At 32.8% G+C, this 27952-nt stretch overlaps 1 protein-coding gene across 1 annotated transcript in view; it reads left to right on the forward strand.

Moving 5' to 3' along the window:
- The window catches only part of LOC123661254 (semaphorin-2A), a 113253-nt gene that overhangs the window by 46424 nt on the left and 38877 nt on the right, over positions 1 to 27952 (forward strand). The window contains exons 2-4 of the mRNA XM_045596241.1: positions 24078 to 24165; positions 25417 to 25468; positions 25565 to 25627. Of these exons, the coding sequence (XP_045452197.1) occupies positions 24078 to 24165; positions 25417 to 25468; positions 25565 to 25627 (203 nt within the window). The remainder of the gene's footprint in view (positions 1 to 24077; positions 24166 to 25416; positions 25469 to 25564; positions 25628 to 27952) is intronic.

Genomic DNA, 27952 nt, shown 5'->3' on the forward strand with positions numbered 1-27952 from the left:
AAGAACGCACCTATATGTGGCTCGCTTTATGCGATAAACTTGCGCTATTTTAAATGAAATATACACAAACTGAAATAAGCTAAAGTAATATGTTATGGCATTCTTGCTCATTCCAAACTTAATACTAGTTTAAACAGTAAGAATTATGTTCTGTAGTGGATATTATTAAAACTTCCTATATAAACTCAAACAAACCTACTTAAAGTTGGAAATATAAATTGTTTCCCGTGATAGTTTTGTACGAACTTAAATTAACATTTAAAATCTACAACACAGTACAAAAGGTGAAACAAAAAATATGTTTTTAGTTCAATTCCCAGTAATATCTCAAGTCTCTTTAATTTATTATTCGTTATTAATTAGTGACTTTTATTAATATTTTAAAAGTCGTAGATGTTTTTTAAATGTAAATAGATTAAAAATCGTAGCATAAAACAAACTGTATGAAGGATTAATATATTTTATAAGCATTTACATATATACATTTCAATTAATAATGCCGGTAAAATTTTATAATAAATATTTACGGATAAGCATGGTATAAAATCACTCTATTGTGGTAAGAATGCAGTAGCAACGAATCTTTGCGTTTGATCGCAATTCCGCTTTTCGTAGAATCGTAAAAAATGAATAACCTAGTCACCTCCTGTCAGCGTCTTTATTCGCGAAGTCTAGCAAATAAATAGTAAATCTATCAGACTCCACTACTTGAGATGGTGCACAGTCAGTGAGTGCCGACTCAGACACTCACCGCCATTACCCACCGCCGCACCGCAAAATTGTATCGACATACAAGTTTCGTCACCTAAAATTATTCGTTACTAGCCCAGGGAAGCGACAATTACCTATTATAACGATTGATCCACGTGAGTTCACTGGTAGTAGGAACATTGTTGATAAAATAATCTTTTATGTTGTGTTATCAAGCTATTAGTAGGAAGGTATCCCTACATTTTAAATCTGTTACTGTTTCTAATTTGTGTCGAGTCTCAGAATTGTGGTAAAATAAACAAAATGATTACGCCATCGTCTTATATTGATCATTTACATTTCTGTTTCATACTAACTTCAGAATTGTATTAAACTTCAAAAAAATACAAAAGTGGCCATCTCGAAAGTTCTCTCCGGCTACGATCGCGTAAAGTGTCTATTCAATATACAGGATTAATATTCGGGTAACGTCAAAGAATGCGTCTGGGCCAATGTAAAACAAACTTCCCTAGGACGGAGCGTAAAATAAGGATTCATAATTCAAATCGAAAAAACTTTCTCGGGCTCGGTAATTTTTCCCATCTTATAGCAAGTTTCGCCCGAGGGGTCGCAACTCTTGGTTCGAAGAAATCTAAGCGAAGGTTTACATTTTTAGCCTTTCGCCGTGTCCTTCTCTCCACTTTATATCGCCTTTTGATTACTCTTTCAACAAGTTATGCATATTGTAAGGCACTTCGTCGTCTCTGGTTAGGAGAATTTTGGCGTCTTCCTTATTCAACGTCTTTTCGACGTTGATGTCTCATTTTTTATACCTTTTATCTCCGTCTGTCTTTATTACGAATGTATTTTGTTAAAAAATGATGAGTATTTATTTTTGTTTTGTTTTCTGCCATACATAAATTTATTATGCGCGTGCTTATAAGTGTTGTTAGTATAAAAAAATTCAGGTATTCAATTAAAAATACTTTAAGGTCTATTGTATATTTACTTATTTATAGAAAATTTCATCATCATCATTACAGCCTATACAGTCCACTGCTGGACATAGGCCTCCACAAGTTTACGCCAAAAATAACGTGAACTCATGTGTTTTGCCCATAGTCACCACGCTGGGCAGGCGGGTTGGTGACCGCAGTACTGGCTTTGTCGCACCGAAGACGCTGCTGCCCGTCTTCGGCCTGTGTTTTTCAAAGCCAGCAGTTGGATGGTTATCCCGCCATCGGTCGGCTTCTTAAGTTCTAAGGTGGTTGTGGAACCTTGTTATCCCTTAGTCGCCTCTTACGACACCCACGGGAAGAGAGGGGGTGGCTAAATTCTTTAGTGCCGTAGCCACACAGCACATAGAAAATTTACCAAAACGAAAATACCTAAGAATATCCAACAAAGATTTTATACTATATAGTATTTCATGTAACATTAAAAGTATTATTTTCGTTCTTGTAAAGCAGTGCGACTATTCTATGCACTGTTAATTCCCCTTAAGACCGAACCACCCTAATTGTTATCGCGTACCCGTAACCGTGTTTCTAATGCGCCTAATGTATTTTTGGACATTTTGCAGCTTGCTCAGGGCCATTTTTCTGTTTGTATGGACCCAATGCATTTGCTTTTCCCCCTTAGTGTTTGGTAACTGTATTATCATCGAATATGTTTCCAATTTCCATTGTCCGGCAATGCATGGGAGCAGCGAAACAAATGTGATAAACATAAATAAGAAAAATGTTTTATTTACATTCCCATTATATACTTTTTATTTAATAAAATTATAATACAAGCATCTCTGCTTTCCTACCTAGAGACAATTCAAACAACATCCATTGAAAACATATGATAGTAAATTTGTACGTGATGCGTACTTCTTCTATAAACAATACTAAAAAATCCTCAAAATAAAACATATGAATAAAAAGCAGCGCATTTCTTTTCATTATAAAGCAGCTTAAAACACGTCGTCAAAGTCAATAAAGTATATTGTGGACATTGCACACTCGAGTCAGCTCTCGTAAAACGATTTCCTATAAACGTAGCAAAGCGTTAAATTAGATTTTATTTTATTTCTTAAACAATTTGTGGCCGGACACAGACAAAGGGCACATAGTTCGATGCCGGTCAGCAATTCAACGGTTTATGCGGGTACGTTTATTACTTACCTACACGATCACATGTGTTGCGACTAACTGCCTAAAGCGATCGTATATCGATAACATTAAAAATTATTCCCTGCAATTATATAACCAAAACCAATTTTGCTAATTAGTTTAATTTACTCATTGTTAATGTGTTAAAGTGGTTTTTGTACATTTTCATTAAATTAATTTTTCGTACTTCTAAACATTTAAAACATTTTAAATTACCATTGTTTTAGGCGATATGCTATCAACAAAGTTTATTTTTATTTTATTATCAATTCAAAGTTAATATGAAACTATGAAAAAAATATATAAAAATCACACTTATTATCGATATCGACTAACTAGCGGTCAATTACGGAACCTTACTAACAGATAACGTGGTAAGTTCGCAATGACCACTGGACCCCTGCGCGCCGGACAATGGCCATGTTCTTGTTCGCATTAAAACGCAGTTAAACGTTCTTTATTGTTTTATCCGTAGCAATAAATGTCCACGACTCCTGGGAAATGTAAGTGCGATTCGATTTCGCTACCTACGGTCATTAAAGTCGCCTTTTATTACCGAAATTTGCTGCACTTAAATAACGAGTTCCTGTGTAATCAATAAACAATACGAATCGTAGAAATATTTCTTAAAACTATATTCCATTTGACATTTATAAAGAACTCTTATAAAACTTTTGCTTTAGCGAAAATTATTAGTGATCAAAATAAGGTCCCATGATGCTATCGGTACCTACTACAACGAGAAAACTCTTAAACCAAACCAAAGTTGAACGGATCAAACGATAGGTACATAAATAAACAGCCATTGGAAACTTCGACCCCTTCTCATACTTGATTGAACTAAATCCCGTTATCCCTTTTCTCGAGGGCTAAAAAGTACTTCGAACATTTACAGTTTTCAATGTGTAGGAAATATTTCACAGGTCTCGAAACGGGCCCATTTCTGTGTCAATCTACCATAAAAAACTGTAGACATTTGAATGTGTTTCGTAAACAACGGTAAAATGAGCGACCACGATACCATTAGATACACCCTGATTTTGCGTAATAAAAGATTCAGTAAGCAAAACGGGAAAAACACAAAATCAAATTGTCTCAAAATCACACGAGCGACGGAGTAACGCGACGTGGCCCGCGCATTTATAATTCAAGCGTCGGGCTCAAGAAATGGAATACTGTTTCTCGAGCTCAACCAATGTCGATCTTTTAATGAAGTTCTATAATTTCGTTCAGATACCCATTAACTATATAATGCGTTAATATTTAAAAACAGCAAGTAAATTAAATAGATATTCGGTACTCTGCACTCGATTCAATTCAAACTTTAACATTGATGTAAGCATTTACCAGAATAAATTAAATATTCATAATGAAATCAAATCTAAACTTCATCTTTATTTATTTTCATGCGTTTTAATAACTTATTATTTAAATTAGTTAGTTTAGAAAAAAGTTTCCACTTTCTTGGAGTACTTATATGGTTGTTGTAGAAATATAATTATTTATACTGTTTGAATTTATTTACCCACTGGGTTGAGTTAATTCGATTATTGTGGGAAATGTGTATCTCAATTTGGACTAAGAATAATCGTAATAAAATTACTATGCAAATAAGTATGCCTGTATGTGAGATGTGTGACACGGTGTCGCCATGTAATTCGCTTCAGTAATTACTATCGAGAATAGAATCATGGCGACGACCAGTAATTGCTTAATTGAGCTATAGCACGTTCTCGAAATCGTACCGTTCATACTTCAATAATTATCGGCGGCAAAGTTTTGCACCTCTGAATGAAGGTTTTAGTCATTACTGCAAGCGAAGAGTCAAAGTTAGCCATCCATTCGATTCCAATTGAAACTTTTGATCATCTTGTAATAATTATCATATTCTTAATTTTTTTTAATATGTAAAACGATTGACTCATTCTTATGTATTTTGGTTTTCTATTTATATAAGAAGTTATTCTAGTATATAATGTTTTTTATCTTTCATACATACTCGTAATTAAGTATAGAATATCTTTTACACTACACCATACTTAAATGCTAACTCAACATGCAATATACATTGAACAGTATTTTCGAAACTTATGCTAGCAATAAGTATTATTCCTATGACAGATTAACTCATTAATTAGACTGAAAAACAAAGTATTAAAAAAGAAACAATAAAATAATTTATTTTAAACCCGTGCAAAAAATATTAAATAAAAAAGTAAAAATATGAAGGTGTGATAAAAGATATTTATTTCAAATAATACACAACATAACACTTTTAAAACAGAATTATACATCGCGACTTCTGTAAATATCATTAAATTTTTAAATATTATCTATCCATTTGTCAGAAAAAACTGTTAGAGGTAAATGTAACTTGAATTCAAATTTAAAAAATCATAATTTCGTTTCATTTTTTAAATCTATATATGTAATCAAAATACTCGAACATAACTAATACCAGATGAAATAAATCAATGTAAAATTATAAGAAAATTACATTTAAAAATACCAGCCAATATATATATATTTTTTTACTACTTAACCAAAGCTGCATTTAATGTATTTAAACAGCCCCTATGTTCAATATCAAACTTTTCCTAATTAATTGTAAGATTTTAATCATGGTACGACGTAACGAAATTATTATGGACCGTTTAATTTCCTTGCCCTACGCCCTTCGGCATCTTACTAATGTGTTATAGCAAAATTTTAATCAAGGGCGTGTGGAAATTATTAAATTATGCAAGCTGTCGTATGCACTCGAGGAATATAAATCTCTTGCGTTTGTTTAGGTAATACCTTCTAGCCGTAATTTAGCTACGAACTCTAATAAAATTATAGCTCCGCTCTGTAACATGCCCAGATGGTGTAGCTAATGTCTTATAATACGGTTACCTAAATAGCTTTTGGTTAGAGCAGTGTAGGAAATATGTTAAAACTTCGTGAAATATTGTCAAGAATATTGATTTTTGAAGCATATAATATTTAAATTTCAGTGCACGTGTTTACTGTGTATGCAGTATGTAGATAAACTTTGTTACTTATTTAGTACGGATTCGAATTATCATTGAATTTAAACTTGTTTTTAAGTATTCATCTAGTTTTACGAAGTTAGTACTTTTTGGAATAGAATTGTTATTTCGGAACGAGTTTAGTTTCTTTGACACGAATCGGCACTTTAGCCGTTTGCCAAATGAAATAAGTGTAGGAGCTTAGAGCGTCGACAATAAAGTTCGCTTACATGTTTACGTAGTTCCTCTACGAATACACTTCGAACTCCTCGCTCCGAGGTTGCAGTCAAAATATCCAAGTGCAAAAATAAAATCAAATTAAGTCTGTGATCTTAGAGAATGAATTGCGCCGAATTGGACTTGTGTCGGGTCAGATCAAATAATTTTCGTCAAAATGAACTCGGGGTATATTTAATTAACTCAACTTCCCCTATTAAACTGCACAAGAATTCCCTGGCGAAACAACATTAGCATTCGTCAGGAATTTAATTCGTGCAAATGAAAAATGTTTATTTACACTTTTTTACATTTATTCTATTTTCCCTACCGCATGTACATGCATTCCGCGAAAGGGAAAGCAATTAATTTTTATTGGATTTTCTTTTCGCTACAAAAGTTTTAATTACTGCGGAGCGGAGAGGTACGTGGACCGGTGCTTTATGAAACCGCGTTTCCTCCCTCAGATTTCTCTTCAACACTAATTATTATCTGTTGCGGTCACATTATCTCGGATGTTCGTTTTTGTACATACAGTTCTGTAAATTTGTACTTACTCGTAATTTTCACAATAGGTATAAATAAAATATTTCTAATAATTGTATTTGCTCGCAAACGAAAAAAACCGACTTCAATTATATCGACAAGTAATACAACGTAGATCGACGAAAAAATAGTCAAGTAACTACGCGTTGTCAAAGATTACTCAAAAAGTGGTTATCAGATCTCGATAAAATTTAAATGTGACCACATGATAAACATCAGCTTTCGATTAAATTAAAAATTATCAAAATCGGTACACCCAGTAAAAAGTTATTGCGGATTTTCGACAGTTTCCCTCGATTTCTCTAAGATTCCATCACCAAATACTGATTCCAAACTAGAGATATCTCCTTTCCAACAAAAAAAGAATTATCAAAATCGGTACATCCAGTAAAAAGTTATGTGGTATACAACGTAGGTCGACGAAAAAAGCGTCAAGTAAAAACGCATTATTAGATATAAATCGAAAAGTAGTTGTTAGATCTCAAATAAATTTAAATGGGACCAAATGACACACATCACCTTTCGATTAATTTTTTTTTTTTTTGTCGAAATCGGTCCACCCTTTCGAAAGTGCTGAAGTCGCATACATAAAAAAATACAGTCGAATTGAGAACCTCCTCCTTTTTTGGAAGTCGGTTAAAAACTGGTTTCAAAAAGCTATATAAATTTATGAATTATTACGGCATTGCTTATTACTTACGAACAATATGTTATAAACTAGCAAAATAAGCAATCATCAATATGATCGACGTCAGCTCAGTCGCCTCTTCGTACAGAAATTAAGGAGGCCGAATCTGAGCTCATCAAACATTAAGCCCTTACCTGGGGCCCACTAAATAAATAACATCGGCAAATGAAAAACACCCGCGTCCCACTCGGATCGAACTGTGAGAATTGGAAGGAGGACCATAATAAATATGCATAGCGCGTCTATGCCACATCCTCTGTGATTAGTAGGTACGAGGGGGTGCGCGACTGATACGGCTAGGTGAGTGATAGCGAGGGGGCAAAGGAACTAAGGTACCCCCTAGCTAATAACGGAACGTGTCTCTCTCTATTGTATCGCAAGAATTTCTTGGATATTGCCAATATAGGGTGTTCACGTGTGCGTACTTTTGTTTCTGTCATTGCGCGTGTCACACACGGCTGCGTCTAATAATATTGTCTTTATTGGTGGGATATATATTTAATCCAATACGTATTTACATTGCAATACATTATTACATCTGGAAGATTACTCTGGCATCCCTATTATTTAATTTTTTACATATACATATTTATAAGTATAGTTAAAAAGAAATTATTTTGTTGGAATATTTATTTTTAGTAAAATACAATTATGTCTATCCTTCGTTTTACTACTTGAATACTTACGAGAAACGAAAACAAAAAATAGCAAAGTTAATAATGAAATGATGAACTCGCACGAGAGACACGTTTTGGCAATCTTTTTAAACAAATCATATATAATCATATACGTCATATATATATAATAAATGAGTCACGTTCAACGAGCCCTGGTTAGATTTACTTAAAGACAAATACTCATAAAATATTTTCGGATTGAATAAACAAATATTAATATTAAATACTGTTGTAGTTGTCGTTGTGCACTTGGATAAATAATATAGCAAAAAAAAATAATTCGATAATTGTGTTGGCTAGCAAACAAAAAAAACCGACTTCAATTACATCGACAAGTAATACAACGTAAGTAGACGAAAAAAATAACAAACGCACTAGTTGTCACTGCGATTTTCAAAGGTTTCCCTAAATTTATCTGGGCTGCCATCATCAGATCCTGGTTTCCTTATCATAGTACCACCCTTGGGATATCTCTTTTCCAACAAAACAAGAATTATCAAAATCGGTTCATAAACGTCGAAGTTATCCGCGAACATATATAAAAAATAATAATGGAGAAACCTCTTCCTTTACTTTAGATATCGCTCAATATTAAATCACAACATAGTATCTAAGCTTATGATTAAAAAAACATTACATATTCAAACTGCTAGGTGGGCGAAAATATGATTACGTTCTTTTTGCTATTAAGGAATAATAAATTCATAAAGCATGAGGAAAAAGACACCTTTACAATATTTTTGAAAGTCTTATGTGTATTTGTTTACAGACATAACGAAGAAAAAAAATTGTTTAATGTGTTTATAGCTTACGGACCGGTTTCGTTTGAATTAAATAGGTAGTCACATCATCATCATCACTTCAGCCTAATACAGTCCACTGCTGGACATAGGCCTCCACAAGTTCGCGCCAAAAATGGAGTGAACTCATGTGTTTTACCCATAGTCACCACGCTGGGCAGGCGGGTTGGTGACCGCAAGGCTGGCTTTGTCGCACCGAAGACGCTGCTGCCCGTCTTCGGCCTGTGTATTTCAAACCCAGCAGTTAGATGGTTATCCCGCCTTCGGTCGGCTTTTTAAGTTCCAAGACGGTAGTGGAACTGCGTTATCCCTTAGTCGCCTCTTACGACACCCACGGGAAGAGAGGAGGTGGCCATATTCTTAATGCCGTAACCACACAGCAAATAATAGGTATTACATACTTAGAACTTTTTTTACGTGGGGAAAATCCCCATGGATACCTCTCTAGCGCGGGGGCACTGGAGAGGTTATGTCAGACTTTTACTGACCAAAAAGCACTACGTGTGAGCAGTCATCCGCCTGGATGGGATGAGATGGGGTCGCTCTAGCATTCGCCACCCCAGTACTTAATTATAACTATTCTAACCTTATACAGATATAAAATTATTTCAAATAAAAACATTCAAAAAAATATATTGAAATTAAATTATTTCATTGTTTCTTTGTTAAAATATTAATTTAAACTAATTAGGTACTTAATTGTAATTGGCATATTAAAAATAAAACAAGGTTCTAATAAAAATATCGAAGCAATTAAACCCCGATTACGCCCAGTAATAGCACTCGTACCGTATGCAGTGATTCACCTCCACGGATTATATTTACTGTTATTGCACGCAGATTGCACGAGAGGCGTTGCCATAATCGAATTAGGTGCCCGACACAGTCCTAAACAAATTTCAATTTCCAATTATGAGTTCAGGAGAGTCCGTTCATCCCTCGAGAAGTCTGTGACTTATTGCGTAGAGTGCGTGGCGGTTTGGCGACGGTAACGTATTCTGAATAATTGTTCAGTACCGAGACCGATTGAATTTGGCCCCGAGAGGCATAATGAATACGTTCGATATGCACTATGTACTCCTACATACGAGTATACGCTTTATGATGCTAACGTCATGCATAAGCGTTGAGAATACCCAAGAGTTAATTTCTATGATGGTGACACTTTTCCACACAATCTAAAATTTAACGACTAATACCTTTGAATATATTTCTAATTATAGCAATTAGAATAAGGTACGGCGAGTGTACGGCATACAAAGAAAAATCGAATGTGCTTATGGGCAACTTTTATGAGTTTTATTAAAAGAAACGTCTCAGAAAACATTTGCACCGTCACTCGTCTTATTGATTTCATGTGGCAATAAAAGAATTGAAGCTACCTTAGCCTCCCCATACACTTTTGCCGGTTCAATGAGCGTAAATTGCAATAGGATCCCACGCCATGATAGACCCGAATTTTTTTTTCAAGGCAGGTGATAAAATTACCTGACCCTAATACAGGATTAACAGTATTTTATGAATAACGGTTGGTTCTGATAGGTTGGAATGGGAACATATGGTGAAATAGCTGATTTTCATATTCTGATCTAATAAACAAGTTTAATATTATAAAATATTTATAAACTTAATATGTGCGTCGCAACCCTGCGACATGTCCATATTATATATACATATCCATGTACATTTGTTAAATTTATATGCATATAACAAAGTCACTGATGAATTTTGGTTGTTTACATTCAGTCTCATATTGCTCAAACTCCATAAACAAACGGTAAAGTATTTCGATTTTGTTAATTAAGTATCGAATAGCTGTAATTGTTAAATACCTATTTTATATTTATATTTGTAAACAAGTTTGTCGTACGTGTAAATAAATTTATATAATATTATCCACAATTCAAACGCGAGTAATTGAGTATAGAAGCACGCATGACACATTTTGTATGTAAAATTGCGATGAATATTGAGTTAATTTAAATAAAATTCTGTGATAATTTATTTTCCACTTTGTTAAAGTAGAACGTGATTGAAGTAGAAAAATACAGGCATCGTGTCTACTAGACTGGAAGACGATCTTGTGATTGAAGTTTACTCAATTCACTGCGTTTGCTTAAGATTTTATGTAAATTATTTTGGAGCGCTAAGGCTCTGGCAAAAATACACGTAATAAATTTAAAATCCCTCGTAAAGCCTTTAAAGTTTTATTAATATATATATTTATACACTGTTAGGTGCCTATGATTACAAAAAAAAATATTTAATATATAAAATAAATTCGTTTAACAAGAAAAAAAAGCCAAGACGAACCAAAAAAAAAAAAAAAAAAAAAACGAAAAGCACTACCTATCTTTTCTCGAAGTGCTTCGTCGTTTTTTTGAACCCTCATAACTTGGGTTTGGATTATACCAGATAAACAAAATTCTGGGGATATGGTGTCGATAGTGGACTTATTAAACATATAAAGTTTCAATTGCATAGCTCTTATACTTTAGATTTTATTGATATCTAAAAAACCCCGATTTCGTCACTCACTGATGATCATCAAAATTCCTAGAGTCTTCCTGAAGTCCCCGAAAGCTGAAATTTGGTATGTAAGCTAGTATTAGTACACAAACAACAAAAAAATTCTAAGACTTGGAACTTTTACCCCCCAACCCCTTAAACTAGGGGATGGAAGTTTGTATGAGACTTCCGCAAATTTTGATGCTAGAGGTCTGAAAATTGATATAGGGACTCCTTGTTATTATTAATAATAATAAAATACATAAAAAATTAAAATCGGTTATTAGTTTATGTCGAAAATTTACATTTTGTAATTTTGGTATTTAAGTTTTGGCGGAGATCACCGTTTGCATATCAGTTCAACATAAAATCAAAAACAGCGTGCTTAAACCGAATATGGTGAAGATTGGATAATATTTATGGTATAAAATGTCTCGGAGGTAAAATGCAACGATAATATTGTCATAAGCAGCTTACAAAAAGAAGTGAAATCCCACCAAAAACATTTTCATGTAAAATGTTGCCAAGACGAGATCATATGGCTCGCACTGTCAAAAAGTTATCAGATCTCATGTAGAACCAAGCTTCTAACTCTACACGCCCTAACTCTACAAGCCCTAACTTCACAAACTCTACAACTTAGTCAAAATATGTGGCTTGGCCGTTTCGCTACCGTCACGTGGGCGTAAGGTGAAAAATTTTTTCACTGTGTTTTACTTTTCTGTCATACAATAGTTCTATTAAAGAAAAAATAAAAAGAAGAAGAATAATTGATATACATATAATACAAATAAAAATAAAAAGAGAAAATATATTTATATAAATGAGACAAGAAAGTCGTCATCTACAACATCGGCAGCCGGTAGTAACGAAACGGCCAAGCCACATATTTTGACTAAGGTGTAGAGTTTGTGAAGTTAGGGCTTGTAGAGTTAGGGCGTGTAGAGTTAGAAGCTTGGCTCTACATGAGATCTGATAACTTTTTGACAGTGCGAGCCATATGATCTCGTCTTGGCAACATTTTACATGAAAATGTTTTTGGTGGGATAATATTATCCACAATTCAAACGCGAGTAATTGAGTATAGAAGCACGCATGACACATTTTGTATGTAAAATTGCGATGAATATTGAGTTAATTTAAATAAAATTCTGTGATAATTTATTTTCCACTTTGTTAAAGTAGAACGTGATTGAAGTAGAAAAATACAGGCATCGTGTCTACTAGACTGGAAGACGATCTTGTGATTGAAGTTTACTCAATTCACTGCGTTTGCTTAAGATTTTATGTAAATTATTTTGGAGCGCTAAGGCTCTGGCAAAAATACACGTAATAAATTTAAAATCCCTCGTAAAGCCTTTAAAGTTTTATTAATATATATATTTATACACTGTTAGGTGCCTATGATTACAAAAAAAAATATTTAATATATAAAATAAATTCGTTTAACAAGAAAAAAATGGAAAATAAATATAACATTCCAATATTGTAAAATAATTTGTTTTTTTTTATTTTCATTTTATACAATTTGATTGTTAACAAAATATCAAAGCAAACTTCAGTGTTGTTATTGTTGAAAAGAAACAAAAGAAAATTCTTTACTTATACGCTCAGGCAAGTGAATGTAATGTACCAATATAGTTTGTTTAAATTACGCCCCTTGTATGAGAAGCAGGTTTCAATATTGAAAATATCCGCAATCGACAAGGAGATATCAATAAACGACACGACAAGATAAGGGTGCGTTCATAACCAAGAACTTTTCTGATAACCCTCCTATAGAGCTCCTGGGGGGGATTGGGGATTGGGTCGGCAACGCGCTTGCGATGCTTCTGGTGATGAAGGCGCTTATAAGCTACGGTAATCTCTTACCATCAGGTAAGCCGTACGCTTGTTTGCCGACCTAGTGATATATAAAAAAACCGCTCTAATTTTTATATTAGCTTAACACTAACAAAGATTCTTAATATTTATATGGATTTTAGGTAATATAAAAGTTATTTAATTTTCTTCGCTTTATGGAAATGGTCTGTCGTGAATATTTTTAATCTTAATGTTTAAACAACATTTTATACCTAGTTAAATTATTTACAATAAAATATTTATTAAACAGTATTAATTCAAAGTATAATTCGCCGTAGCGAGCTCGAAACACGTACACTCGAATACCTAAAATGTGAAGCTATTAAAGATAAAGTGTGTAAATAACATTAAAAAGGATTAAGCAAATATGTGTCGGATGTGAGGGTATTCATTGAATTTTGCCTGATGCGAACGTCGAGTGCAGGAAAATAAACAACTCATTTGACTTTATAATACTAAATTGATTTTTTTTTTTTCGATTACTGATTAAAACCCTATATATCTATAAAAGAGCGAGTAAAGATCACTAAATTAATAATGACAACGAATAAAAAATAAAAGGCTCAAGTTTCCAAATTTTACCATTAGCAAAGTAAAGAAAATCTACAACCCTGGGGGATCGAAAATCAAACAATGCGAGCGTTCGAAATATAATATCGTTCCTTATTAAGACGCAAATACAGCATTAAAGAAAAGCAAAGTACAACTCGGTACATCGTATCGCTGGCAGGGAAAAACGAAACAAAATGTTTGTAGTGAGCAAGGTAAGGAGGTAATGCTCGTAATAAAATTTTATGCGCCTTAATATTTTACCGAACGATGAGTTGAGGCGTGTGTGAAATTATATAGCTTCAGCGCGGTGCCAAAATTTACAACTTCTCCCCTAGGTATGAATGTATGGTAAGTGTATTTCGGTGTATGGAGACAACTGATATGTCTTCAAAATATTGTTGAAGATTGTGAGTTACAATTTCACTATGCCTCGCGTCTCAACTCATTAAACGTCTTAATAAAGTTAGTAAGGTACTTAATTTAAATTAAATACGAGAAGGTTTTGGTATTTGTAAAATATAAGAGAAAATTAACCCCTCTAGCGTCATTCCAACATTTTGTGTTAACAAGCGTCCCGACGGCACCTCACCTCAGCATGGCGACACCGTTTTTCTTCAGAGATAATTTATGTAAATGAAATTCACATTACCCTGTTTCTTATTCGAAGCCTCGTACGCGACCTGACATGTTTTCATAGCACGTTTATTGCCATGTTTTTGTCTTTATTATCTTGTCTTTCCTGTCACTACTTTCAGTCTGACGGCTTAGCGCTGTATTTCATAACTTTTTTAATTCTTCACAAACGAATGCTCAGACGCTAATACCGCTCTTTGAAAGCTTTTTGATACACAGTTTCTACTCGTATATAGAAAAATAAACGGCTTGTGATAATTTAATTTATAATTATTCATTTAATGTCATGTGAAATAAGTGTACTTTTTTTTCTTTTGTGAGTTCAGTAACAGCGAACGTAAAGTAAATGAAGATTGAAAAAGTTAATCAAGCTCACAAAGCGATTGCTAAATCTAAAAATTCAGTTCTTATATCATCTATGAAAAGAACACTCCAAACACCGCAACGCTTTTTCTTAACTATTAATACGGAGACTCCTAATAAAGGCTCTAAAGTTTTAAGAGCGCGTTTGGTAAAAATACGGTGTCGCCAAAGTTTTCTTTATTAGTTTTCCCCTTTAATCCGACCAGGCGTGTCCCAATGTCTTTATGGCGAATTTTCAATCTGAGTCTGGGCGGAAGCCAATAAGAAATCAACTATTTGTTCCCTGATTCCCGTGCATCGGTTCGAGGGGAGTCTCGCTTCTTTACGACTTCTTTTACGATTGGAGGTGCATTCAGAATTAGTCCGCGCAAACGGGAGAGCCTTTTCGTGTCTGCGAAGATGAATGGTAAAAGTATTACAATGACTTACTGTATGAAATCCTTTCTCACGGCCAAAAAATCTTTTTGTATTTTAAAATGAAAAATCAATATCATCTAAATGTTTTAGAATATTTTACTGACTTTTTAGAGAACAAGTCTTACAGAAAATCTTAGCTTATTTTTAAATTTGACTTTATTTAAATAGACGGGTTACTCTGGCAATGTACTTCTGCATAACCATCCAATACAATTTTTCTTGGCCCTAAAAACGTCGATAAAGTGAAATATGAAACTTACAGCCTCATTTTTATCTTTTCACCTAAGAAATATAAAATATTTTACTATAAGAAAGCTACATTATTTAGACGCAAGGTGATAGAAGTGCAATAATGCTATCTGGTATTAAACATTTCTTAAAAAACGAAGAAACATTATCTAAAATATATAACAATATTAATTTTTAAATTGCCCAAAATATATACAACATTATTCTTTTCAGCCTAATTATTTTTTTATAGAATTAATTTTTACAATCGCTAGAAAATCGAAAACTTCATTTTGCATAAGATAGAGCTTAAGAATTCTAACGAACTTGCTCTATATCTTCCTGAAGAATTTGTTTACATTTTAATAACTTCTGTGCACTTTTAATAACTTTAAATTTTGTGGTTTATTACTTTGTTCATTACGTCATAAGGATGCGTCGTGTGGCGGCATCTTTTAAGTCTTCGTTAATACCGTATTATGATCCGTACGAGATTACTTGGTTCCATTTTACGACACTTTTAATCGCTACTAAGTTTCATTGACCTTAAGTAAAGGGTCCATTTTAAGAGATGTGATTTTGCAGATACTAAAATTTTATTATATAACAAAGCTGAGAAACGATTAATTATTCTCTGTCATTCTTTATTGACTATTATAATGGAATTTCTACGGACCTATAATTAATCCGTAACTACGCAGCAATTGCATAAAATGTGTACACAAAACATTACTGATATTGTGTATCGTGGACGCAATAAGGACGACGAAGTCAGAAACGAAATTTAAAAGCACAGTTATTCTGTACATAAAAGCATTTGATGTAGTTTATTCATGTATTCAGGTCGTGAAAAGTTTATAAAAGCCAAAATTCATGTCATACATATATTCATAAACGAGTTAAAAAAAGTAGTGATTTTTAAAGTTATAAACCTATGATATAAATTTCATGACATACAATAATTGAAACATTTTATTCTTGTTTAAATTAAAATACGTAATTTACACAAATTGCAAATTATACTGGATATGATAAAATATGTGTTTAAATTTAATGTTACGACTTAAACTACTAATACTTAGTCCTTTGTTAAGCGTCTCTCGTACAAATGCACTCAATTGTTCTCAGAGTAAAGCATAAAGCGACACTCATTCTAGCCATTGTTCAGGAGCAGAGCGACAAAATGTTTATCTTTCAAGAGAAAAGTGAACAGTTTTATACGAAAGCGTTATAGAGCTGTTTTCATTAACACACATATTTACTCTTGCCTAAATACTCTCAAACTCTCTTTATTAATTTTAAAAAGATGGGTTTGAATGTACTTAAATATTTATACTGAAAATATAATGAGAGCTTTAGAAATGTTATTCTTCTCGTTTTTGTTTTCTGAAACTTCCATAAGAGTTTAAATTGATCGTCACGTGCTAAGAACGTACAAGATATTCAATATTGAGCGTATAAAGTCGATGCAAAGCGCTTCAACATTTATGCAGTCGGTACATTACATTGACGCGTGTCGCGATTAACTCGCTTAACTCACTTCGACTTGCCGTCTGAGTAACGGTGTATTCAAGGAGATCGTGACTGAAATCTCATATTATAAGCAAGTTAATTTAGTTCTGCGGTAGTCGTAGACGGCGCGCAAATGCTATCAGCCATTAGTTATATTAAATAAGGAAAATATACTTCTATTACTTTAATTTAAAATTTATGCATTAGTAGATACTAAACAGTAAGTATTAGAGAATTTTAACACTAATAAATAATAGCAATACTACGACACGAGTGTCTACTCAGCTGTTATTTGAATATATAAATATACTAGCTTACAAAACGTTGTTTTGCCATATATATTATTAACCCCCTTATAACTTGGGGGTATGATAATTGTGTTTGCAGGCAAACGAAAAAAAACCGACTTCTATTATATCGACAAGTAATACATCGTAGGTAGACGAAAAAATAGTCAAGTAAATACGCATTATCAAAGATTACTCCAAAAGCTATAATCAGATCTCGATGAAATTTAAATGTGACCACATGATAAACATCGGTTTTCGATTAAATTAAAAATCATCAAAATCGGTCCACCCAGTAAAAAGTTATGCGAATTTTCGAGAGTTTCTCTCGATTTCTCTGGGATCCCATCATCAGATCCTGGTTTCCTTATCATGGTATCACCCCAAGGATATCTCCTTTCTAAACGACGAAGTTATCCCCGAACATACATATATATATATATATATGTGTGTACGGTCGAATTGAGTAACCTCCTCCTTTATTGAAGTCAGTTAAAAATAGATGTTGGTCGATTCTCAGACCTACCCGATATGCACACAAAATTTCATAAAAATCGGTCCCGCCGTTTCGGAGCAGTATGGTAACTAACATTGTGACACGAGAATTTTATATATAAGATGTAACTTGAAACATAATATTTTAATTTAGGAACTAGAGTTCTCCTATTCTGTAACTTAATACTAGAAAATCATAAATCTTAAGCCATTATCAAACTTAAGTTAAAAAAAAATATCATTCATGGTTGTGTTTGCTCGCAAACTTAAAAAAAAACCGACTTCAATTACATCGACTAATGAGGTATAAAATATTCAAGTAAATACCCATTATTAGAGATAACTAAAACAGTACTGCCTTTGAATTAAAAAACGAATCATCAAAGTCGGTACACCCACTAAAAGTTATGAGGTAAAACACTTTAAAAAAGAACTACAGTCGAATTCAGAATCTCATCTTTTTTTTCAAGTCGGCTAAAAATTATTCGACGGCCTATCGATTTGTTTCGTGTAACCATCGGTCAATGTATCTGACATTACTTAACTTTTATCTGCACGATAAATGTACTTATATACAATTTGTAACTTAGATTAACTAACAATAAATAACATTTACTAAAATTATAAAAATTATGAAGTATTAATAAAATTGTCGAAACTCCACTAATATTTTATCAGTCTTATTAAAAAAACTATATGATATATAATTAACCCTTATTATCACTTCATTTGTAACTATTAATTTCCTAACCTTAATCATTAAAACGTACGGAACACAGTGCACCCACAATATTTAATTTGGAGTTTGTCGGTTTGGCGTGTTATTGTTAAAGACAGAAGCGATAACACGGAACACAAACACCGCGGGGCACGTTCTAAATTAATCCAATCCACGAAATAGGTATTACAGGGCTAATGGGGCAAAGTTTTCATGTAAGCCAATTGTGTGCCGTTAATCTAATCGGTGCCGTGTACTGCGATATCGGTACCGTAACAGTTGCCAAATAAAAAAACGCGGAATTTCCGTCCATTCTAATCGTCTTTTGATCCATCAAAGAAACCTTCCAATATTCACTACTTCCGAAAATACTAATGTTGTTCTATTTTTATATATTTTGTGTTTGAATGTAATAAATATTTTTGCCTTTTGTAATATATGGAAGGTGTAATTAGAATTTATTATAGGGATTTTTTAATAACAATGTACGTGTAATATGGTTAGTACAATAGTATGGTTGTGTTGACTGAATGAACTCACCTAAAATTTTCAACTGGCGAAGAATTTCTCCGGCATAGGCAATAATTTAAAGTTTATCTACTACGCTGCTGCACAGAGTTTTTAGACCTACCGCATAGCACTTTACTAAAAAAACAGACTAGAAATATATTCGTCACGGATAAGCAGGTATCAAACTTACGTCACCGCTAGACCAGAGCGGTCGAGCGGTTGACAGAATATTTACATAAATTATTCATTAGTTTACTAAGAAACTAAACGTCCACAACGTAATAAATAGCTAGAGTTTGCTTAAACTATCCTTGACCAAAATAGTTTAGCACGATAGCATCTCGGAACGTGCGTTGTATAAGTTTCTTCGACTCCAGCTGTGAGCATGACCCCATCCCTCTCGACCACTTGACCAGAGCTCATGCGATAAAACAATTACCCCGACCGAGCCCGGAACACGAAAATTTACAAATAGGAAGGCCAAAATTATATAGTAAAGTTTAATTAAAAATCCTACCTCGTTTATACTATTGATAAAATCTACTCTATATAGGAATAAGAAAAAATGTTCTCTGATTGTAATTTATATTACTTTATTATTATTATAATTTCTTTTAATTTACTTGATTTAATGAATCCAGGATAAAAGTGATTTTTTACAGCTATAGTAGTGTAAAGGTTAAAATAGTCTATCAATACCGAAAATTTAAATACATATAGATATATAAAATACAATCCAGTAATATTTTATTGTTTATAGTAATATCAATATAATGCTTCGATATTCACCCAAATAACATGACTAAACACTGGTTACGTTTCCTGTCATTGTTAAACGGTTCGCGTGTCGAAAAGGCTCATTGGAATTTTGATATGGCTGGACTGCTCGATAATTACACCCCGAATCCTAGGTATTTCTTTGTTAAAGTATTAAATAAATAAGCTATATTTATGCAAATTAGCTCCGGATAAGATTGGAACGATTGAAGTGGTGAAATAACATGCCTCGTTTTTAAATAAACAAGCAAATTAATAGGATTATAAACATAAATTATCAAAAGCTCCCTCGACCGAAAATTTAGGCTAAGCTTTTATCAAATCTTGATATATTAATATTAGTTTTTATAAAAACACATTATATCGCTACTTAACAATCCTAACGCTTTTATTACATAATTGGCATTCGCATCATCTTTTCGGTATTATTTTATAATGATATATTATTTTATTTAAACGTAAAAGTTTTCGATTTCTCCATATTTTAATTAGTTGCCAAATAGCTAGATTTAATAGTCAGTGTGGGCTGGTCACTTGTGTTGCAAGCCCGATTTCAGTTAGAGCAGACGTGTCCTGAAGTCGATACCGCGTGTTGGCAAACGCAGTGTGGGGCATCATCCGGCCTGCTGTACCGACGATCTACGTAAGATTGCCGGCATGGGCTGGATGAGTATAACGGAAAACCGGGATGTCTGGTGTGAACGGGGGGGGAGACCTATGTCCAGCAGTGGACTACGATAGGCTGAACTGACTGACTGACTGTCTGACATTTTCAATTAAAAAGACATCAGTTTCTCTTTCAAACGTAAGTTTTAAAGTAAGATTTTTCCTAAAATCTGATACTTTTCTCTAACAGTATTCGACTATTCCACCCACGGGCAAATGCCTTTTTCTTTGATAGGCTTAAAGGGTTAGCGTTATACCCTGAAATTAGCATTATACTCTAATCACATTTTATTTTATTTTAATTCATATAAATTTGTTACATTCAATACATACTCTTCGAAAAAAATCAATTTATTCCGTTTTTATTACTACACGCAATCAAAGGATATTTATTGAATAGTGTAGAAATAGATTGTAAAAGATAATTTTATTGATGGAATTTATTGCCATGGTTACCTATATTATTACCAGTCACTAGTAATCATACAACATAAAAGTTCACGTTACAATACACAAAACTAACGCGAGTTATTACACTTTGTGAGGCACTTTAATAACATAATGTGACCCACAAACACTAATACGAACTTAAAATACATTGTACCGTTTAAAACTACGAACTTTAATCTACGTGCTTGGAGATTGAGTGATGAAAAATGTATCGACGTAGAATGATAACGAAGACTTGCTGAGGTAGCTCGTCGCGACGACACATAACTAAATTGTGGTAACTTTAACTTGTGTTACCGTGTCATACTTCGGTAACGTTCAAGTTACAAAATTTGCTTCAGAATTTTAATGTTATATTAAGTATTTAAAATATATAGTTATAAAGGAGTTGTGATTACACGTGCTTGTGAAAATAACGTTTTAAACACCTTTGACTTATACATGTAAGTAGGTATATAATTATTTAATAAACGTAGTCTACATGCTACCTCGTTATATACGATTGTAATTAAACGAAATCACTTAAAACCTGAAAGAGTTCCACTACATAAATAAATTATTTTATTACTACCCAAATTATGATTTATTTTGTTTTAATACTATATCAATTATTGTGACATGTATCAATAACCTCAAAATACTCACACACACATATCACAACGTCGCGTCTCTAGGTGAAATAAAATATTGAACAAGCTTGAACAAGCTCACATATGCAAATTCTTGATACAATGTTGTCGTCCCAGCGGCGTCGCGAATGGCAATACCGATTCCTGATTTGCACCTGCTCAATTCCCTACCCAATGCACTGCCTGTTCTAACTTCATTTGCTGTGAAACATTGTCACTTTATCGCGACTATTAATCGAAGTTCCCACTCCCGCCCTGTATTAGCATATTGGATCTTACTTTTCGCGTTAATGTCGTCAACATATTTTACACTTCAAAGTAGTTTATTTTTAATAAAAAGGTTATTTACTTCAATTAATTGACTTTCATTTTATTTCGACAGAAAGTGTGTTGAAGGCTGATTAAATTAGAAATGTTCAATTTAAATGTCTCAAGTATCCTTAATATCTGAGCTATACTGAAGAGTGTTTATAATTTATAAACAATTGCTTTCTGTGAACTCATGTGTTTTGCCCATAGTCACCACGCTGGGCAGGCGGGTTGGTGACCGCAGTACTGGCTTTGTCGCACCGAAGACACATGAGTTCACGTTATTTTTGGCGTAAACTTGTGGAGGCCTATGTCCAGCAGTGGACTGTATAGGCTGTAATGAATGAAAAATGCTTTCTGTATTTATTTATTTATTTATTTATACATTATTGCACAATACATTAAAGAATTGTACAAAAAGAGGGCTAAAAGCTAAAAGCATTCTCTACCAGCCAACATTAGGACGTACAAGAGCAGACTTTTGTAGGTAGGTAATTTAGTATTAGTAAAATTCACATTAAGAAAAAAAAGGGAGAAAAAATAAAGTAACGTTAGTGGCAATCGTTATATTTATACACAAGCAAATAATTCATATACATACTATACAACTACATACATACTACATAAACAGACACAAACAGACATACATACACATATACATACATACATACATACATACAAACATAATACTTATAAGCTGACGACAATGCATCACTCACACAAAAATATAAGTCTTTGACTATACAAAAAAAAGGTGTATATATGCTGAAACTTTTAATTGATGTCATCATCAATGAGTATATATTAAAAATATATTATGTGAAGTATAATAGTATAGTATGTGTAGTATAACTTAAAAATTGTTTTCTAGGCAGACTACGACAATTACACTTAAGCTAGTAAAAATAATAATTGCTCTCAGAAATTCGTAAAATAGTGATTCTGTTCAAGTAATTGTATAAATAACGTATAGCTGACATTGTCTTCCTTTAGATAATTCCATTTTAGTGTTTTCAATTTAAACTTTCTGTACAACGAAACATTGTCTATATCAGCAAAGCTTCAAGCTGCTATAAACTAAGTTATACGTTTTAGCGTCTTTTTATTCTAAGCCAGATCAATAAAACGACTCAAAATATTACCGTAGATTAAAGTTATTATCACACAGAAAAATAAAAGTGTAAGATTTTTCGTTCAGCAGTATTATCTTTGTGTTTATATATTTCATATTGTAGAATCTCCAAAAAAACTTCGTAACCGCTGTCATGTTTACACGATATTTCATATGAAAATTCAGAGTAGTGGAATGAAAGAGTGTGAAGAACGAGTCCTTGCTTTAATTTCTTTATTCAACACGAAATTCAGACTTATGCTGTATGAAAAACAGTGATGTCTGGCTTCGTGAAAAATGTATTCCATATAGAGGCTTCGAACAAGCGTATAGGAACACATTGAAAAGTCTTCCGCGTGAGCTAGTCTCACTCGTCAGTCGAGATGTTTGGGTTTTTAAGCTGTTCGGTCTTATTTTGAAGATAAACTTAAATAACACAATGTACATTTAAATGTTGATTAGGATAGAATGTTTCTTTTTATTTCGACTAATGTTATTATTTATTATTATTACAGAATTTTAAATGTTACTATCAATTTATTTAAAACTAAAAACATAATATAACATTTAATTTTATCGATAAAGATCATGCAAATATTAATAACAATACTTTAATTTTATTAGCTATTTCAAAGCTTCTTTTACGATTTGTGGTGTATTTCGTTTGCTGTTTCGTTTATATTCTTACGACTTGAATGACTATTGGTTGTAAAACTATCGGGCGCTCGGTGCGTGACTTCATCCCCTTTGCCTTCATTCCTTACGTGTCCCATCCCACTTTAATAATAGATAAGCATGAAATAATTGCATAAAATTTGATTTCATGATACAATAAAAATATTATTTATCTATGACTGTATTTCAAATCAAACTCGAGGCTTTGATGTTTTAATACTATAAACGATATCGGTACACGAACATTATTAGCTCTTTGATCTTACACGTTAAATATGATCGACGTCAGTTGTACATCATATTAATAAATATTAGATTAGATTTCATAAAGTTAATATACCCACTCAGATCTTTAAAGAATTAAATATTATATTTAAACTACTATTACATTTTATGAAAAACATATAACCTTTTAATGTATAACGTGCTATTAGAAATATATTACATATTTTAATACTTTAATTGATGAAGATGTGCTTTTAAAATCCTCGTTTAAAAATATCTGCTATTTAGAAAAATCTGTGTTTAAAAATATATAAAAATATGATAACTTTAGTAAGCTCATAGCAACATTTCCTTCATTTCAGATCATGTGCGAGAATTCTCCTGCGGCACACTCTACTACAGGACCTTCTTTGTGGATTCGAAGCGTGATGCGCTCTACGTCGGCGCAATGTGAGTTTTACATTTTAAAGTTTTAGAAATAAATAACTGATAATGAATATCTCGGTTCTTATGGGTAATTGATATCTAAAATGTACGAGATAGGCCAGTGTATACAACAGTCTCTGTCGTTTTCGTGGGTAGAATACTAATATAACACCGCTAAAACTTTTAAGTGCTAAACATATTTTTTAAAATAAATCGTACTTTCAAACGAACAATCTTTTCAAATTCTATCTATCTATAAGAATGAAGATTTTCTTTTTTTATTTATAAAGAAAATAGAAAAAGTTTTAAAGCGTATATTCTGGTTGAAATTTCTATGAAAATGATAATTGTGGTTGCAGGCAAATGAAGAAAAACCGACTTTAATTATATCGACAAGTACGTACAACGTAGGTACAACGTAGGTAGACGAAAACATAGTCAAGTAAATACGCATTATCAAAGATTAATTCAAAAGTTGTAATTAGATCTCGATGAAATTTAAATGTCACCACATGATAAACATAGGCTTTTGATTAAATTAAAAATCATCAAAATCGGTACACCCAGTAAAAAGTTATGCGGATTTTCGAGAGTTTCCCTCGATTTCTCTGGGATCCCATCATCAGATCTTGGTTTCCTTATCATGGTATCACACCAAGGATATCTCTTTTCTAAACGACGAAGTTATCCCCGAACATACATAAAAATATATATATGTACGGTCGAATTGAGTAACATCCGCCTTTTTTTGAAGTCGGATAAAAAACAATACTCTATCATCATGGCAAAAAGTCAATTATATGTAATATAGTATTTTCAGCAGTAAAACGTATTTTAATACACACAAAATTGATTGTAGTCTCACGCGAGCTCACCAACTTTGTTCAAAAAGCGAAGCAATTTTTAGCAATAAAACGATCTTTGCATGTCGATCACGCTAATTTTATTACTCGAGTTAGGTATATTTTTATTGGTTGCTCAAAAATAGTTTCGTTCTAATTAAGGCTATATATAAACTAATATTATTAGGTTTATTTTATAAATTGGCAACTAATTGTGTATTTTCAAATCAATAAACTTTGAAACATTTTAGCGATCCTTTCACTACAGTTTCCGGAATTAATTTCGGGTCAATCAAACTACGACTTGTTATAATAGAACATGAGAACAGATAGTCTTATGAGTACATACAGATGACCTCGTGAGGAATCTCTAAATTTTAAGTAATAGTTATACTTGCATTATATCAATTATATTTGATGTTTTTTTTCACAGGGATCGACTTTATCGACTTAACATGAACAACATCAGCGCTTCACACTGTGACGTAAGCTACATATATATATATAACATAAAATTACGTATATTATTATTATTAATAATATTGAATATGTAATAATCAAATAAATTTTCTTGTTTTCAGAGAGATTCAATAAACTTAGAACCAAGTAATGTAGCTCAATGCGTCTCCAAGGGAAAATCAGAAGTAAGTTAATACTTAATTAATATAGAATACATAATATTACTGTAATATACCAATTACGTTAAGTTTTATTGTTATATTTGCAAACAAAACTACATCTCTATTTTGAACAGTTTCAACGATCTTTCAACGTAACGAATTATTATATAATCTTTGGTTTCAATTGAAAGAAATACTCGTTTTGTAAATAAAAATATTATCAAAAAGTAAATAAAGAAAAAAGGAGCTAGGATGCAAAAGCGCAGTAAAATAGTAGCTAATTATAAATGTTATAAGATAAACAACATTATAAACTGTATAAACATATCCCAATTCTAAGAAAAAGAACTAAAACACCTCAGATCTAGTTTCACGATAAATATAGCGTACTTAACCGTAGAGAAATTGCCATTATTGCCTCATTAAATCAATTGAAACTCCTTTGTTCGGCGCAAAATTGCACACAACTAGCACCATTTCCATCAGGGATTAATCCCATTTTTAACTGAGCGGCGGGCGGCGGCATATTTCATAGCGGGGAGCTCAAAGCTACGTTCCACTCGCTGTATTAAGGCCGTTAATTTTGATTTACAATCGCCGCGTAAAAGCAATATTTGTTTTATTTTCCGTCTCCGAAGATTGGGTGATTGTTGCGAGTTACCGCTCTGCACGACCTACTAATACGATAATGCACGAGACGCGAGTGATTTCTACGCCCGAGCGAACCTCAGTTTTAGGTACTACAACGTTTATAATTGACATAGTAACGATTAAAAATTTTATTAGAGCTTTATTTATTGGCCTTATTTGGGTTTTTCTTTTAGAAGTCGGATCGACCGCGCGTGTTGAACCCAGTGGTTATTGTGGTTCGTAGTAAGTTGATAATATTGCTACGTTTTTGCATACGTATTAAACGTTTATAGCAAATAATAAACGATTAACATTTATAATTTAAAATCCAATCTAATAAATATTGCAAATAATGGGTAAAACGAAATTACACTGTTGAATAATCTTATTTGACAAGTATATAAATGTCTGATAAAATACATTATAGATATATCCCGAAATTTTCCCTCGTCGACTAATATTGAAGAAATAAAGCACGCTAGTAAAAGATCGAACTTTTGTAATAGCTCGGAATTAAAGCAATAGACCACATGCTACCATTCAACTCTTGCAATGAAGAAAAAAGTAAATTTGTTTTATTAGTATTAAAGAGGGTCATAAAAAAGAAATATCCCCGAGTCTATCGCCCTGATCGTGGGAGGAACGACTACTCGTGAAAGCTATAATCAAAGTTTCTCGCTGTAGACGAGTTTTCCTTTCTCTAAACACGATGTCGTAACACGAAAGAGGCTGGAAAAGCGCCGACGGCGAAAATTCTGTAAGCGGCCACAGGATTCCCTCACTTTACCGATCTCAATCCTTGCTTGCTTTCTTTGTTATAATAACAGAGATAGGTTTCAGTTGTTTAACATTAAAAAATAGATCTAATCTATTATATGTAATTATCTTTTATCTTTGTATGGCGATGGGCCGGTGAAATGTACAAAACACCTGGCTGTCACGTTAATGGTCGTCGGTTTGAATCGCGCTTCTAATAAATATTTGTTTTGACACAGATATTAATTTTTATAAGTAAAATTATATAATGCTTTTGATGTAAAATAAACTATTTAAAATAACTTTAACGTCTATATATACACATAAAATGCAAATTTACTTAAGGATTTGTCACGAAGAAAAAACAAGTGCAGTGTTCGTCGTTAGCAATGCTAATGAGAATGAGAGCTTCGCATATCGGCACGGAGAAGCTATTTGATGTTAAAAAAAATAAGTACAATTCAGTGCTAAAACCATTTGTTCAAAAAACGCTAGGAAAAGTAGAGCCCGCCGTAAATCAGCTTACGTACAAAGTGGCGAATAATTAACGAAATGGACCAATCGAAAACATTAGTTCCGAATGAAGTTATGCGAGAGCCCGGCTAAGTGCCGTTAAAAGAAACTTAGACGTGAGCTTGATTGTTCTCCTGCTTAATTCTGATTGTTTCCGAGCGCAAAACACTTCTGTTCACGTCAGTACAACGGCTGGAACGTTCTAAGTATATTAATCCGATAATTACTTTAGAACAATCTCTAGCAAAGTTACCTCTGCGAGGCCGAACCTAAGAGAGTGTGGAACAAGTTCTTACAAAGAAACAGTGAACTTATACTAATTGTTTATTTCTACGTGCCCATTGTATAAAAGTATTACATACATACTACTTAAATCTGCTCTGCGATGTATGAAAATTTAATGAAATGTTATAAAGCAAAATCTAACAGCTACGTAATGAGAGAGTACAA

Source organism: Melitaea cinxia, chromosome 16, assembly GCF_905220565.1.
Source record: "Melitaea cinxia chromosome 16, ilMelCinx1.1, whole genome shotgun sequence".
Classification (NCBI taxonomy): Eukaryota; Metazoa; Arthropoda; class Insecta; order Lepidoptera; family Nymphalidae; genus Melitaea; species Melitaea cinxia.